Source organism: Oncorhynchus nerka, linkage group LG6 (assembly GCF_034236695.1).
Source record: "Oncorhynchus nerka isolate Pitt River linkage group LG6, Oner_Uvic_2.0, whole genome shotgun sequence".
NCBI classification, from domain to species: domain Eukaryota; kingdom Metazoa; phylum Chordata; class Actinopteri; order Salmoniformes; family Salmonidae; genus Oncorhynchus; species Oncorhynchus nerka.
In genome coordinates, this window is record NC_088401.1 from 77,751,937 (window position 1) to 77,768,867 (window position 16,931).

Consider the following 16,931-nt stretch of genomic DNA (forward strand, 5'->3'; position numbering starts at 1 on the left):
ATACAATTAATGTTTGATATTACCTTGCTTTTCAATCATGCAATCAACTGTGTACCACTTACATCCCAAGTAATTGAATGACCTAAAGTTAGATACATTCTACAATGAACCTAAAAGTAGGAATCCCGCTTCGACAGCTCATTGGCCCAGAAATATGGAATCAGATGACGTATTGTTTCCGGGTTCCCTTTCTGGCGGAGATCACAAAAGGTAACTTTCGGTCAATTCATTCCAGCAAGAGGGATCGACTGATCGGGTTTGGCTGCTGAAGGTAAGAATGTTGTAAGCTTGCCAGGTAAATGGGTGTCAATTGCTAGCTGGCTGCTGTAAGCTTATCAACAATGTAATCCGTATGTAGATCATTGAGGCTAATTTAAATGGCTAATATAAATATCTGTCTGCATTCATCTCTAACACAGTCCACTGCTAAAATGAAAGCACGTAGAATGTCTATTTTGAAGATCAAAATCTGTTTACTTGTAACGTCAGTGAACTGAAAGTAGTTATTGTAATGCGTGTGGCCCTCTGGGCTGTCTGTCAAATTGGGACATTTGAAGAACACTAAGCAGTGTCACTTTCAGTCGTTTATCGGTTTACCAACAGCCTGGCCTACTCACAGTAAGCAGCGTTGAATTGCACCTGGGTGTAGAGCAAAGTTGTGTTCTCTGTTGATGTGCAAATTTGACTGCAATCAGGTGGAAACTTTTTTTTTTTTAAACAAAATTATGTTTGTGGGTGGGTGGGTATACTTTGTAGAACGTTCCAACAGGAAACTGTTCCATAAACATAAGGTTGCCATCAAACAACGCACACAAAGTTGTATAGCAGCAGAATAAGATACCGGGTAGGGAGTGGGCTTATTCTAATTACATTTTTCACTCGCCACGTTTATTCCTGAAAAATGTCTGTCCTCACTCTGGTAGCCTATGGACAAACATTAAGAATAAGTTACGCGGTGATTTGATGCCTATTCGGCAGCTAGCTAGTTAGTTAGGTCAATTGATCGTGCTACTGTGTATGCATTGTTTGTTGGCAAAATTGTTCTTAAGTTTTTGGAACAGATTCCTGTTCGAACGTTACACAAATTATACCCCCGTTGCCTGCTGTATGATGGATGCGTCACATGATATAATCACGAGCCATATAAATAGATCGCCTAGTCTCATGCCTAGTCTGGATTCATAAAATGAAAGAAAATAATCTTGTCCACATTTAGATCATGCCTTCTGTGTATGGCAACAACACGGTGACTTCAGCTCTGTGTCTCTCCGGTCCACTTGTCAGTGTGTAGTCCAATCAAAGGATGCTATCCAGGTTTGATGTTTAAGCCAGTTATGATGGCTTAAAGAGCAGTCAGCGTGACCAGGAGTACCCCAGTACTCTGACCCTGATCAGCTCATCATGGGGTGAGCTGGGAAGATATCATTGGTTGTGACTGGCTCCATCTTCAGTTGGCTGAGCTGTGGACATTGGTCAGTGAGTCAACTGGCTACTGGGGCTGGGTCTCAACACTGTCGTGGCTTCTTCTCCTCATCTCCTTCAGGAGAGTATACTGGGTGTGTTCCCACAACTTTGCTACCACCGTTCCTGCCCTACTCTGCCAGATCCGTGATCGTGGAGAGGACCCAAGGAAAGGAAGCTAGTTAATAAGACACAGCCGGAGTAGCCTATATGAGGACCCAGAGCACAGTAGACGGGGTTGGTTGTTGTTCACAGGGAGAGGTAATTCAGGCATTGGAGGAGTGAAGGCAAAGTTAATTTCCACACTCTGGCTGCACCCTGTCCTCACATAGGAAGGCTAACCTAGGGAGCAAGAGGCCAGCACTGGGAGAGAGGTGTCGTGTGTCTACACATTTGACCGTAAGTCAACCAAAATTGAGACATTTAGCTAGTGCTCACTTGTAAAAAGGCTATTTTAGGCTTAAGAGTTAGAGTTAGAGTAAGGGGTTCAGGGAAAATATGATGTTGATTGGGAATCCATTCCCTTGTTAATGACGCCTCAGGCATGTGACATACTGTACTCTAAACTACCATTCGGTGTAGAAAACCTCTTGTCAAAATAACAAGCGGTCTAGAACAGGTAGACAAGAGAATCCTAACCTAATGATGTTATTGATAGATTCAACCTGACCATCACTGCTCTGTCTGTTTTCACTTACCCTTTTCTCACATATATTAATACCTTTTATTTTGTGTTCCAACAATAGGCTTACTCTGTTTGGATTGAGTGGACTTAAAACCAGACGGCATCAGCCTAAAATAAGCCCCTACTTGTCTCTGGATCCTTGGCATCGATAAGGCTCATCTCCTCTCGGGTTTTACCTGACACCCTGACATTTAACCCCCCCCAAATCCAATATGGGTCTCCACCAATCAGAGCTCCACTCCTTGCTCCTCCTCCCCCTCCACCTCGTGGTGTGGCTGTACTCCCTTCTTTCCTTCCTGCCCTGGTACTACTTCACCGGGGCTGGGGAGAAGAGAACCCGGGCCACGCGGGTCAAGGCTCGCTCCACCTCCGGGCGCTCCGAGGGGCCGTACCGCTGTGTAGACTGCTTCCAGAGCCTGGCCACAGAAGACTTCCCTGGGAAAGACACGCTGGACAAACTGTTCCAGCAAGCCGTACAGCGCTTTGGGGACTCTGACTGTCTAGGGACAAGAGAGGTACTGAGTGAGGAGAATGAGTCCCAGCCCAGCGGAAAGGTCTTTACGAAGGTAACCTACATGAATACGCCTGTAATGCTGAATACGCCTGTCGTAATGCTACATACGCCTGTCGTAATGCTACATACGCCTGTCGTAATGCTACATACGCCTGTCGTAATGCTACATACGCCTGTCGTAATGCCGCGTTTACTCGCTCGTCGGAACTCTGAAATGTTTCGATGTGCTAACTGGTTGAACGTGGCACGTGTATAACTACAACCAGTTAGAAATGTCAGTTTCTTTGTTCCGACTAGCATTTGAACGAGGCGTTAATGCTACGCACGTTTTAATGCCACACGCCCGGCAGTGCTGCACAGTGCCACAAATGCCTATTGTTGTGCTCAGTTCAAATGAAGCTGCATATGTCTCCGTAAAGCTGTCTCTCTTCGCCACACTATCTTCACCCAGCTCTAGCTGACCCAAAATTAACAAGGAAGCACACTTCGTCTATTCAAATAGGAGAAGAGCGCCTGCCAAATTACAAAAAGTCTCCTCTCTTGCAGCTGATTCTGGGGGAGTACTGCTGGCTGTCCTACCAGCAGGTAGACTCTGTAGTGAGTTACATGGGCAGCGGGTTGGCAGCACTGGGCCAGCAGTCTAAGAGTATGGTTGCCATCTTCTGTGAGACGAGAGCTGAGTGGATGATCTCTGCTCAGGCCTGCTTCAGATACAACTTCCCATGTGAGTACTGTACCCTGGGGCTTCTTCCCAAATGACACTCTATTCCCTACCTACGTAGTGCACTACTTTATACCTAAAGTAGTGCACTACATAAGGAATAGGGTGCGTTCTGGGAAGAGATGGAAGGCTCAACATGATTAGATGTAGCCAACTAAACAACAACAGGGCTTTTCTTTCCAGAAAGTTTGATTAATCATAGTCATGTTGGCCTGGTGTTGGGATATCGATAACATATAAAGATATCTTTAAATAGAGGTACATTGTATTAGATTAGAATGCCTTTTGTACACGAACATTGGAATACATTTTGTTCAGGTCAGCACATAACAAATACATTCGTACCCGGCCAGATCAGTACCCGGCCAGATCAGTACCCGGCCAGATCAGTACCCTGTCATGTATCCGGTCAGTTCAGTACTCTGTCATGTATCCAATTAACAGAATTAGGATGTACATAATTCAAGAATGTTCCTTACTCCCAATCAGTCTGGGAAGTATTGTGCAAGAATAAGAGGTAGAAAATGACCCTAATAATGTCCAAAGTGCATTGACATTGCTCTGTGTTTACACAGTGGTGACATTCTATGCGACACTGGGAGAGGAGGCGGTGACATTTGGACTGAACGAGACAGGAGTCACACACCTCATCACCAGCACAGAACTACTGGAGACCAAACTGAAGGTGAGCTGGAATCACCTGACCTAGAACCCTAGAATGGCTCAGTTGGGTTGAAACATGGTAGTGCAGCAGAGTTGAGGGTTTGACCGAATGGACAGTATATACACTGAGTTTACAAAACATGTTTTTTCCATGACATAGACTGAACAGGTGAATCCAGGTGAAAGCTATTATCCCTTATTGATGTTACTTGTTTAATCCACTTCAATAAGTGTAGATGAAGGGGAGGAGACCGGTTAAAGAAGGATTTTTAAGCCTTGAGACAATTGAGACATGGATTGTGTATGTGTGCCATTCAAAGGGTGAATGGGCAAGACAAAAGATTTTAAGTGCCTTTGAAACCGGTATGGTAGTAGGTGCCAGGCGCACCGGTTTGTGTAAAGAACTGCAACGCTGCTGGGGTTTTCACACAACAGTTTCTCGTGTGTGTCAAGAATGGTCCACTACCCAAAAGACACCCAGCCAACTTGACACAACTGTGGGAAGCAGTGGAGTCAACATGGGGCAGCTTCCCTGCGGAACGCTTTCAACACCTTGTAGAGTCCATGTCCTGCTGAGTTGAGGCTGTTCTGAGGGCAAACGGGAGGATGCAACTCAACATTAGGATACTGTTCCAAATGTTTGTACACTCCGTAGTAAACGTATGTGCCAACTAGCTTCAATTTTCAGTCTTTCACGTGTTGTAATTGTCTGAGACTATTTGCCAACCGTAGCTAAGTCGCGTGTCTGAATTGGAAATTGGAGAGTGGGGTCACGGACAGGGATGCATTTCTACTAGCTAATTGAACTTTTCTCCTCCCTCTATTCTTCATAGGGTGTTCTCTCTCAGATCCCCAAGCTGAAACACATCATCTCTGTAGACCAGAGGAGGGTCAGTACAGAGGGATACCCACCTGGTCTCGCCATCCACAGCATGGCATCAGTACAGGAGCTGGGGTCACAGCCTGACAACTGTGAGTAACACCAGAGTACTGCATGAGAAACGCTATGAAAATTACACAAGTAATGTTAGAGCATGGTTTTGGTCCATACCAGCACTAAAACACTTGATTCAACTAATTATCAAATCAAATTTATTTGTCACATACACATGGTTAGCAGATGTTAATGCGAGTGTAGCGAAATGCTTGTGCTTCTAGTTCCGACAATGCAGTAATAACCAACGAGTAATCTAACATAACAATTTCACAATAGCTACCTTATACACAGAAGTGTAAAGGAATGAAGAATATGTACATAAAGATATATGAATGAGTGATGGTACAGAACGGCATAGGCAAGATGCCTTAGATGGTATCAGGTACAGTATATACATATGAGATGAGTAATGTAGGGTATGTAAACATTATATTAAGTGGCATTGTTTAAAGTGACTAGTGATACATTTTTTACATGTATGGCAGCAGCCCCTCAATGTTAGTGATGGCTGTTTAACAGTCGATGGCCTTGAGATAGAAGCTGTTTTTCAGTCTCAGTCCCTGCTTTGATGCACCTGTACTGACCTCGCCTTCTGGATGATAGCGGGGTGAACAGGCAGTGGCTCGGGTGGTTGTTGTCCTTGATGATCTTTATGGCCTTCCTGTGACATCGGGTGGTGTAGGTGTCCTGGGGGGAAGGTAGTTTGCCCCGGTGATGCGGTGTGCAGACCTTACTACCCTCTGGAGAGCCTTACTTACGGTTGTGGGCGGAGCAGTTGCCGTACCAGGTGGTGATACAGCCCGACAGGATGCATCTGTAAAAGTTTGTGAGTGCTTTTGGTGATGAGCCGAATTTCTTCAGCCTCCTGAGGTTGAAGAGGCGCTGTTGCGCCTTCTTCACCACGCTGTCTGTGTGGGTGGACCATTTCCATTTGTCCGTGATGTGTATGCCGAGGAACTTAACTTTATACCCTCTCCACTACTGTCCCGTCGATGTGGATAGGGGGAGCTCCCTCTGCTGTTTCCTGAAGTCCACAATCATCTACTTTGTTTTGTTGACGTTGCGTGTGAGGTTATTTTCCTGACACCACACTCCGAGAGCCCTCACCTCCTCCTTGTAGGCCGTCAAGTTGTTGGTAATCAAGCTTGATGATTGAGTTGGGGGTGTGCATGGCCACGCAGTCATGGGTGAACAGGGAGTACAGGAGAGGGCTCAGAACGCACCCTTGTGGGGCCCAAGTGTTGAGGATCAGCGGGGTGGGGATGTTGTTACCTACCCTCACAACCTGGGGGCGGCCCGTCAGGAAGTCCAATTATCAATATCTTAATTGGCCAAATCGGGTGTGTAAGAACTGTTGAACCAATGGCTGTCTGTTACAGTGAAGTGAGACCTGTTAAACCAACCAATGTCTCTCTTACAGTGGCTAGGCCGGTGGTGAGTCCTCAGCCATCAGACCTGGCTGTAGTGATGTACACCAGTGGTTCTACAGGCAGACCCAAAGGAGTCATGGTCGTCCACAGCAACCTCACCGCTGGAATGACCGGACAGTGTGAACGCATCCCTGGCCTGGGGTGAGTGACAGTTGGGTTTAGTAGTTTTACATGGGGTAGAATAGGCTCTCTCCCTCCCTGCCTCCCGAGGCACCCCCTTAACCCACACCCATAACTCAGGGGTTCTCAAACTTTTTTGATGGCATATTTACCAGGGACCCTCCTCATAATCACAACACAACTCAAGTGAGATGAAAAAATAGCATACAAGGAGTTTTACTATGATATCGGCAGTGCATGGCCGAATGAACCAAGTATCGGGCCCTGGGAAGGAACATATTTAAGGTGCGCCTCTTGGAATTGGAGAGAACATTTTGCCGTTTTCAAGCGTATTTCCTCTAATTCTATAGATTTTGTCATGGGACAGAGATATTGTGTTGTTGCAGCTTTAAAGCTAATATCCTGCATTTCTACACATTTTTTCATGAGGCAGAGAACTTTGCAGTTTTTAAAATTACACTGCACTTATGGGGGGGAATACAAGAAGTATTGATTTGAGCCTCCCAGGCCCTGTTGTCCGGACCTCTGGCGGTGTCTATGGGGGTGCCACAGGGTTAAATTCTCAGGCCGACTCTCTTCTCTGTATACATCAATGATGTCGCTTTTGCTGCTTGTGATTCTCTGATCCACCTCTATGCAGACGACAACATATATTTTTTAAAATTAATTTTGCCCTTTTTTCTCCCCAATTTCGTGGTATCCAATTGTTTAGTAGCTACTATCTTGTCTCATCGCTAAAGAGACTAAGGTTGAAAGTCATGCGTCATCCGATACACAACCCAACCAAGCCGTACTGCTTCTTAACACAGCGCCATCCAACCCGGAAGCCAGCCGCACCAATGTGTCGGAGGAAACACTGTGCACCTGGCAACCTTGGTTAGCGCGCCCTGTGCCCAGCCCGCCACAGGAGTCGCTGGTGCGCGATGAGACAAGGATTTCCCTACCGGCCAAACCCTCCCTAACCCGGACGACGCTAGGCCAATTGTGCGTAGCCCCACGGACCTCCCGGTCGCGGCCAGTTACGACAGAGCCTGGGCGCGAACCCAGAGTCTCTGGTGGCACAGCTGGCGCTGCAGTACATTCTGTATACTTCTGGCCCTTCTTTGGACGCTGTGCTAACTAACCTCCAGATGAGCTTCAATGCCATACAACTCTCCTTCTGTGGCCTCCAACTGCTCTTAAATGCAAGTAAAACTAAATGCATGCTCTTCAACCGATCACTGCCCGCGCCTTCCCGTCCAGCATCATCACTACAGTTTTGACCTAGAATATGTGGACAACTACAAATACCTAGGTGTCTGGTTAGACTGTAAACTCTCCTTTCAGACCCACATTAAGCATCTCCAATCCAAAATTAAATCTAGAATCAGCTTCCTATTTTGCAACAAAGCATCCTTCGCTCAAGCTACCAAAAGAAAACCCTTGTGAAACTGACAATCCTACTGATCCTCGATTTCGGCGATGTCATTTACAAAATAGCCTCCAACACTCTACTCAGCAAATTGGATGCAGTCTATCACAGTGCCATCCGTTTTGTCACCAAAGCCCCATAAACTACCCACCACTGCGACCTGTACGCTCTTGTTGGCTGGCCCTTGCTTCATACTCGTCGCCAAACCCACTGGCTCCAGGTCATCTACAAGACCCTGCTGGGTAAAGTCCCCCCTTATCTCAGCTCGCTGGTCATCATAGCAGCACCCACCTGTAGCACGCGCTACAGCAGGTATATTTCACTGGTCACCCCCAAAGCCAATTCCTCCTTTGGCCGCCTTTCCTTCCAGTTCTCTGCTGCCAATGACTGGAACGAACTGCAAAAATCGCTGAAGCTGGAGATTCCCATCTCCCTCACTAGCTTCAAGCACCAGCTTGCTTGAGAATCACACAAATATTAATGTTCAAAGTCTGCTGCCACAGTTTGTATGATGGCAATTTGCATATACTCCAGAATGTTATGAAGTCCCTCTTTGCCATGCAAATGAACTGAATCCCCCAAAAAACATTTCCACTGCATTTCAGCCCTGCCACAAAAGGACCAGTTGACATCATGTCAGTGATTCTCTCGTTAACACAGGTGTGAGTGTTGATGAGGACCAAGCTGGAGATAACTCTGTAATGCTGATTGGGGTCAAATAACAGACTGGAATTACAAGCATTTCGCTACACTCGCATTAACATCTGCTAACCATATGTATGTGACAAATAAAAATTTGATTTGGAAGCTTCAAAAGGAGGGTGGTGCTTGGAATCATTGTTCTTCCTCTGTCAATCACTGTTACCTGCAAGAAAACATGTGCTCTCATCATTGCTTTGCACAGAAAGGGCTTCACAGGCAAGGATATTGCTGCCAGTAAGATTGCACCTAAATCAACCATTTATCGGATCATCAAGAACTTCAAGGAGAGTGGTTCAATTGTTGTGAAGAAGGCTTCAGGGCGCCCAAGAAAGTCCAGCAAGCGCCAGGACCGTCTCCTAAAGTTGACTCAGCTGCGGGATCAGGATATATTTGGACTCATTTGAACAAAGGACAGATTTCCACCGTTCTAATGTTCATTGCTCGTGTTTCTTGGCCCAAGCAAGTCTCTTCTTCTTATTGGTGTCCTTTAGTAGGGGTTTCTTTGCAGCAATTCAACCATGAAGGCCTGATTCACGCAGTCTCCTCTGAACAGTTGATGTTGATGTGCCTGTTACTTGAACTCTGGAGCATTTATTTGGGATTGCAGTTAACTCTAATGAAGTTATCCTCTGCAGCAGAGGTGACTCTGGGTCTTCCTTTCCTGTGGCAGTCCTCATGAGAGCCAGTTTCATCATAGCTCTTGATGGTTTTTGCAACTCCACTTTAAGAAACTTTCAAAGTTCTTGAAATGTTCCAGATTGACTGACCTTTGTCTTTAAAGTAATGATGGGATGTCGTTTCTCTTTGCTTATCTGAGCTGTTCTTGCTATAATATGGACTTGGCCCTATTTGGTAAAATACCATCTTCTGTATACCATGCTGACCCTGTCACAACACAACTGATTGGCTCAAACGCATTAAGAAGGAAAGACATTCCACAAATGAACTTTTAACAAGGCACACCTGTTAATTGAAATGGATTCCAGGTGACTTACCTCGTGAAGCTGGTTGAGAGAATGCCAAGTGTGCAAAGCTGTCAAGGCAAATGGTGGCTACTTTCAAGAATCTCAAATATAAAATATTTTGCTTTGTTTAAAAAAAAAAAAAAGTTGGTTACTACATGATTCCATATGTTATTTCATAGTTTTGATGTCTTCACTATTATTCTACAAAGTAGAAAATAGTAAAAATAAAGAAAAACCCTTGAATGAGTTAGGACACCAACATTTGACTGGTACCGTATACCTGTCTGCAGACCCCACTTTGAGAACCCCTGCTCTAACTGTATTCCTAACCCTGTTCTTTACCCCTGACCTAACTTCACATGCGTAACATACCTGGTCTCTAAAAACCTTACTCTAACCCTTGACCCCATGCAGTATTATAATGTATCTGTTCTCTGTCCAAAATACTCTGTCTAAATAGCATACCTGCCCTTAAACCTCTGACCCTAATGCTAACCATGTTCTCTCTCTCAGGCCTAAAGACACCTACATAGCCTACCTGCCTCTGGCCCATGTTTTGGAAATGACAGCAGAAATCTCTTGCATGGCGTATGGCTGTCCCATCGGTTACTCCTCCCCTCAGACACTCTCTGACCAGGTAATGAACGCTTGTTCATTCTGTCTGCATACTGACACTGAAGATAACTAAGGCCTCTTCATCCAGTCCTACGTTGATGCCCTCTCTTCTCCTCTCTCCAGTCCACTAAGATAAAGAGAGGAAGTAGAGGAGACAGCTCTGTGCTGAAACCAACTCTAATGGCTGCTGTACCGGTAAGACAACTGTCGTGGAAATTCAGTACTGAGAGACTTGGTCATTTCTTTTGAACAATCATCTTTATTTAATATTGATTTAATTATTGCAATAATGAAACCGTCAGCCCAACAGTCTTGACTGTTAGACTGAAAGCCTAACTAATAATGAAAAAAATGAATGAAAAAAACATACATAGTCATGCTGATGTAGGGGCATCATAAGCCTCCCTGAGCTCATCCTGTCTATCTGCACCTGGTGTTATCTTTTTTTATTTTACCTTTAGGCAAGTCCGTTAAGAACAAATTCTTATTTTCAATGACGGCCCAGGAACAGTGGGTTAACTGCCTGTTCAGGGGCAGAATGACAGATTTGTACCTTGTCAGCTCGGGGTTTTGAACTTGCAACCTTCCGGTTACTAGTCCAACGCTCTAACCACTAGGCTACCCCGCCGCCCCCCATCTTAACCCCCGACCCTGGCCTAATTTCCCAGATGCCAGGATGTCTAAGAACCGTTGTGGCCTTTGTTCTACTCCTCTCTATCCAAGTTACAACCACTCCACATCCTGTCTGGAATGCCAGCTGTAGGTTTTATCACCCAGTCAATCAATCGTCAGCTCAAATCCCACAGGCCCAACTCAAACCACAGACACAGATTTGAGGGTACTCATCAAACCTAATTTGATGCATAAACTGTATTATAACAATCTTGTCATTTTTTTTTTTCTATCACACAACACATCTGTCTGGTCTTCTGCACCGGTAAGACAACATGCTCTGTGGTCTACTATACCATTAATTTGTTTGAACAGGAAATCCTGGATCGCATCAATAAGAATGTGATGAGGAAGGTTGGGGAGATGAGTTACATTCAGAGGACGCTGTTCAACCTGGGATACAACTACAAACTGGAGCAGGTTAAGAGGGGTTACGATGCTCCTCTCTGCAATGTGTAACAACTCTTTATACCTCGCTAACGTGATATCTAGTAGTAGTAAAATGTGTTTTCTGACGATCCCATTAACCCAGAGAATAAGTATTATTCACATGTTAAATGATTCAGTGTAAATCCCCTAGAATAACAACACATGTATCCAGATAGGGAATCGTACATTAAACAAAGTACTTTAAATTAGTGTATTAGTGTGTGTTCACAGTTCTGTGTGTGTGTCTAGGCTGCTGTTCAGTAAGGTGCGCAGGTTGCTGGGTGGCAGGGTGAGGCTGATGTTGTCTGGAGGGGCTCCGCTTTCTTCCGCCACACAGAGGTTTATGAACATATGTTTCTGCTGTCCTGTGGGCCAGGGGTACGGACTGACGGAAACCTGTGGAGCTGGCACCATCACCGAGGGTAAGGGAAAGAGGGATACCTAGTCAGTTGTCCAACTGAAATGTGTCTTCCGCATTTAACCCAACCCCTCTGAATCAGAGAGGTGCAGGGGGCTTCCTTAATCAACATCCACATCTTCGGTGCCCCGGGGGGGGAGTGGAGTGAGGAGGGCGGGTAGGTTGGAAAGCCTTTGCTTTACCTGAATAACTAAAGGTTGTGCTTCCTCTATTCCCCCTGTCCAGTGGCAGACAACAGCACGGGTAGAGTTGGCGCTCCTGTCATCTGCTGTGAGATCCGACTCAGGGACTGGCTGGAGGGAGGCTACACCAATCAGGACAAACCTCACCCCCGAGGGGAGATTCTGATTGGAGGGCCTAACATCACTATGGGTTACTATAGGAACGAGAGTAACGGCCAGGACTACTTTGTGGACGAGAAGGGTCAGAGGTGGTTCTGTACAGGAGACATAGGAGAGATCCACCCTGACGGATGTCTGCAGATAGTGGGTGTGTAACGTATGTGTGTATCGTGGAACGGGTGTGTGTTGGAGGATTTTCTCATTGTCCATCATAGGCATATACATTCTAATCTAGTGTGTAAATGAATTTAAAGCAATATCTTGCATTGTGGCGTGTGTTATTGCTCGTTAGATCGTAAGAAGGACCTAGTGAAGCTCCAGGCTGGGGAATACGTCTCTCTGGGGAAAGTAGAAGCTGCTCTGAAGAACTGCTCCCTCATCGACAACATCTGTGCTTACGCGAACAGGTGAGCCCTAGCCCAGTTTTTATCTTTCAGCCCCTAGTGGTAGAGGTTTACCTTTGCGGTGTGTGAACTGGTCTTAGATCTGTGCTTACTGGCAACATGTAACTCCAGTTATCCCAGCCTATATGGGTGCTTCTAACCCATGAACTCTGACATTGGATCCATTCTTACCTCTAACCCCTGCAGTGAGCAGAACTATGTGATCAGTGTTGTGGTACCCAACCAGAAGATGTTGACTGAGCTGGCCAGACAGAGGGGAGTGAAAGGGAGCTGGGAGGAGGTGTGCACCCACCCTGCCATGGAGGAGGTGGTGCTGAAGGAGATCAAAGAGGTGGCCACTTCAAGTAAGAACCCCTGGGTCCTATTCATTAGAGCATACCGTACGTAGGAAAACGTTTGGCAACATAAACAAGGGTTTCTTATTGGGAAAGGTTTCAGTCTGTTTTCTCACGTTTGGTCTAGTGAATACAACCCTGATGTCCATTGGATTGATTTCATCTCACTGGGCAGGTTTCCATCGACCCAGGTTCATGCGACAATGTCAAAAAATGATTGCGGCATATAATGTAAATGGAAAACGTAGGATACATTTTCTAAACAACTAATACATTTATGTTTTACAGGCAGATTTTTCTATTGTCGAACAAGTTTTATTGCGAGAAATAAACTGTTTTTCTAATAAATTATGATGGCCAGATATTATTGAAGGTATGCCATTCGAGGCTGCTCAGAGGAGGAAGGGGGGAACCATCCTCAGTGAATTGCATAAAAATGAAAATTGTAAAACATTTAAAGTTACCCTTTTTAGATAAAACTATACTAAATATAATCACGTCACCAAACAATTGATTAAAATACACATTTGAAGGTATACAAGTAGCATCAACAGCGCTCTGTAGGGTAGCACCATGGTGTAGCTGGAGTACAGCTAGCTTCTGTCCTCCTCTGGGTACATTGACTTCAATACAAAACCTAGGAGTCTCATGGTTCTCTCCCCATTCCATAGACTTACACATTATGACAACTTCCGGAGGATGTCCTCCAGCCTATCAGAGCACTGGCAGCATGAACTGACATGTTGTCCACCCAATCAAAGGATCAGAGAATGAAATACTGAAAGCATAAGCTTCTTCCACTTAGCTAGCAAATGCAGCTAGCTAGTTTAGCCTACTGAAACACCCTGCTCAAACAGAGGGATGCTATGTTAGCTAGCTGTCTATGACTAACGAACACAACACTGGAACTCTTCCAAGTCGAGGTAAGCTTTTAGTAATACCAATCTATTGCCCCCGGTGTAACCGCTTACTGACTATGCACTAACGTTACTGCATGATTGTAGTGGGGTTACTAACGTGTTAGTTCTATTAGCTGACTATACACTAACGTTACTGCATGATTGTAGTGGGGTTAGCTCTATTAGCTGACTATGATGTTACTTTAGCAAAATGTTTTATTTTACCAGGTAAAAAAGTTGACTGAGAACACATTCTCATTAACAGCAATTACCTGGGGAATAGTTACAGGGGAGAGGAAGGGGATGAATGAGACAATTGTAAGCTGGGGAAGATTAGATGACCGTGATGGTATGAGGGCCAGATTGGGAATTCAGTCAGGACAGCAGGGTTAACACCCCTACTCCTCTTACGATAAATGCCATGGCATCTTTAGTGACCACAGAGAGGCAGGACACCCGGTTAAAGTCCCATCCGAAAGACTGCACACTACACAGGGAAATGCCCCCAATCACTGCCCTGGTGCATTGGGATATACTTTTTTTTTTGACCAGAGGAAAGGGTGCCTCCAACTCTACTTCAGCAGCATGCACGTTGTCAACAACAATACTATGGTGACAATGATGTAGGTTGTGTGTAGCGGTTTGGCTTGGAAAGTTTTTTTTTTTTTCTTCTCTCGCTTAGTCACATACAGCTGCTGTGCATTGAAGTCAGGTGAAGGGGTAGGAGGAGAGCACATAGAAGGAATACAACGTGCCTGCTATGAAAGTGAACTGCATTTGAGTGATCAAGGGTGTATTCATTCCGCGATTTTAATTTTAAGACTTTTCATAAAGGGAAACAAAACATGACCTGAATTTATCTAATAACTCTCGTTTGCAACTGCTGGTCTAATGGTTACATCCTAGATCAGCTAGATGCAGGCAAGAGTGTGCAATGTGATATTGAATGTCACTGTCTGTTGCCTCAAATTTCTCTTAACCTGTGTGCAGGGTGGTTATAGGGAAAATAAGAGTATCATGTAGTAGCCTAAACCTATCACTGTTACATTGAACTGGGTGAATGGAATTTGAATGAGTCATCCAATATGCTGTAATAGAAATAAGGCCATGCTCATGAAAGTGTCCTCCATCATCATAAATGATCGTTTAAAGCACAACTAATTTCATTCTAAATGCCTACTGCTTGAGAAATCCATTTATTCAACAATGTGTTTCTTGACTTTCAAGAATGCCTGAATTGCTTCACATTGCAATTTCACCATCAAATTGTTTCAGACCAGCAAGGCCAAGTTATCGCCACGGTGTAAGTAAGCACATGAGAATTACTGTATTAGAATATGGCAAATATTAGTCCATTCTTGCATTCTATCCAGACTGGGTTTTTTCAGGGTCCCTGAGATGTTAAAGATAGGTGGGCAAGGCATCAAGTACCACAGTATGAGTCATAATACCCATAAAACCTAGCGGTCAAACAGGGAAATGGTTCCAATTGTTTTTCCTCTTTTTTTGTTTCTTCCCATAAGGGGATTTTAGAATCAGTTAAAACAAGGGCTGTGTTTTGTGTAGGCTTACCCTGGGAGGCCATTTTGAGAACTGTGAATCTCTCTAGGACGTGGTGACTTGGCAATATAGTAGCCTGTATTTATCTCCCCAAAATGATCATGCTAATGTGGCTATCATAAAGAATATAGTCACCTTGTCCGAGAGAGCGTTACCCTGGTGTGACGTTTCGATAACCGTGGAAACACAACACAGCCCTGAAGTGTTTCTGAAATCCCCTTTGGGAAAAATTAAGGGTTGAAAAACAATTGGGACCATTTCACTGTTTGACTGCTAGGTTTGGTGGGGGCTCTACCCAGGATGTTGCCACTTTATGAATGGCAATTTGCCTAATAATAGAATAATTCTAACACTTTAACCACTTTTTTTTTATTCGACAAGTGTTTATATAGGTGTGATGTTCAAGAGAAATGCATCATGGCAGACAATTGTTGCAACAAATTTCTATACAAACTTCAAAAATGTCAACAAAAAAATTAATGGAACAAAGATTTTGTAATGACCTTCCACTCTCTTTACTCTGTATCTCACCTTCCTTCTCCCTTCTAGTTAAACTCCAGAGGTTTGAGATCCCAGTCAAGGTCCACCTCAGCCCAGAGCCCTGGACCCCTGAGACAGGACTGGTGACTGATGCCTTCAAGCTGAAGAGAAAAGAGTTAAAGAACCACTATCTCCAACACATAGAGAGGATGTATGGGAGACCATAATGTAATGACCTAGAACTTCACTTAATGCCCATAGACCTCTGGTCAAAAGTTGTGCTCTATATTGGGAATAGGGTTCCAGGCCTTGAAAGGTGCATGGTTTGCAGGCTTTCGCTCAGCCCTGCTGTAACTCATTTGACTTCAGCTAATCAAGGTCTTGGTTACAAGCAGCCAATTTGGTGTTTGAGTAGGGCTAGAACAAAAGCATGCATCCACACTGTGTAGCTGTTCAGGAGCAGGGTTGGCTACTCCTAACCTAAGCCAACGTCACCAACAGTCTGCTGTTAGTTTATGTAGCCTCAGTCGGTGCCAGTCACGTTTCTGCTTCAGCTGACTTTGTTGTCTTGTGGCACCCTATTCCCTATGTTGTACACTGCTTCTGACCAAAAGTAGAGCACTCAAGGGAATAGGGTGTAATTTGGGATTCAGCTGTAGTGTTGTTAAACAGAAACTGTTGTAAAGAATATCCCTATTAGACAATTATTTGTGCTAATAATGTACTTGTAAAAAAAAAAAAAAAAATGCACTCAAGCACGTCCAGTTCTGCCCTCAATTGTTGTCATTAGAAAAGAGTCTGAACTGTAGATGGTAAATTATTTATTTGGAAATCAAACTTGAAGCTGATCCAGCATTTATAGAAATGTATGTTTATAGAAAAGTCCTACTTTCACCAACAAACTGGAGCATTGAGGAAAAGGAGACATTCCAGCCAACGCTTACCTGCCATTCCAGCCAACGCTAACCTGCCATTCCAGCCAACGCTAACCTGCCATTCCAGCCTGCCATTCCAGCCAACGCTAACCTGCCATTCCAGCCAACGCTAACCTGCCATTCCAGCCAACGCATTCCAGCCAACGCTAACCTGCCATTCCAGCCAACGCTAACCTGCCATTCCAGCCAACGCTAACCTGCCATTCCAGCCAACGCTTACCTGCCATTCCAGCC

General features: G+C 44.8%; 1 protein-coding gene across 3 annotated transcripts; it reads left to right on the top strand.

Moving 5' to 3' along the window:
• The first annotated feature begins 176 nt into the window (after nucleotides 1-176).
• acsl4a (acyl-CoA synthetase long chain family member 4a) lies at nucleotides 177-16,782 on the top strand. 3 transcript variants are annotated; one of them, XM_029647381.2, is made up of 15 exons: nucleotides 1,473-1,860; nucleotides 2,208-2,712; nucleotides 3,207-3,384; nucleotides 3,957-4,066; nucleotides 4,878-5,016; nucleotides 6,402-6,552; nucleotides 10,123-10,246; nucleotides 10,348-10,419; nucleotides 11,212-11,351; nucleotides 11,575-11,747; nucleotides 11,969-12,232; nucleotides 12,377-12,491; nucleotides 12,675-12,832; nucleotides 15,832-15,990; nucleotides 16,641-16,782. In XM_029647381.2, exons 2-14 carry the CDS (start codon nucleotides 2,359-2,361, stop codon nucleotides 15,987-15,989), a joined length of 2,136 nt encoding a protein of 711 aa, XP_029503241.1. In that variant the 5' UTR covers nucleotides 1,473-1,860; nucleotides 2,208-2,358; the 3' UTR covers nucleotide 15,990; nucleotides 16,641-16,782. The 3 variants fall into 3 exon arrangements, with proteins under 3 accessions (XP_029503240.1, XP_029503241.1, XP_029503239.1); XM_029647380.2 differs by lacking the exon at nucleotides 1,473-1,860 and adding an exon at nucleotides 177-271 and having other exon boundaries at nucleotides 15,832-16,782; XM_029647379.2 differs by having other exon boundaries at nucleotides 1,474-1,860; nucleotides 15,832-16,782.
• Nucleotides 16,783-16,931: the final 149 nt, after the last annotated feature.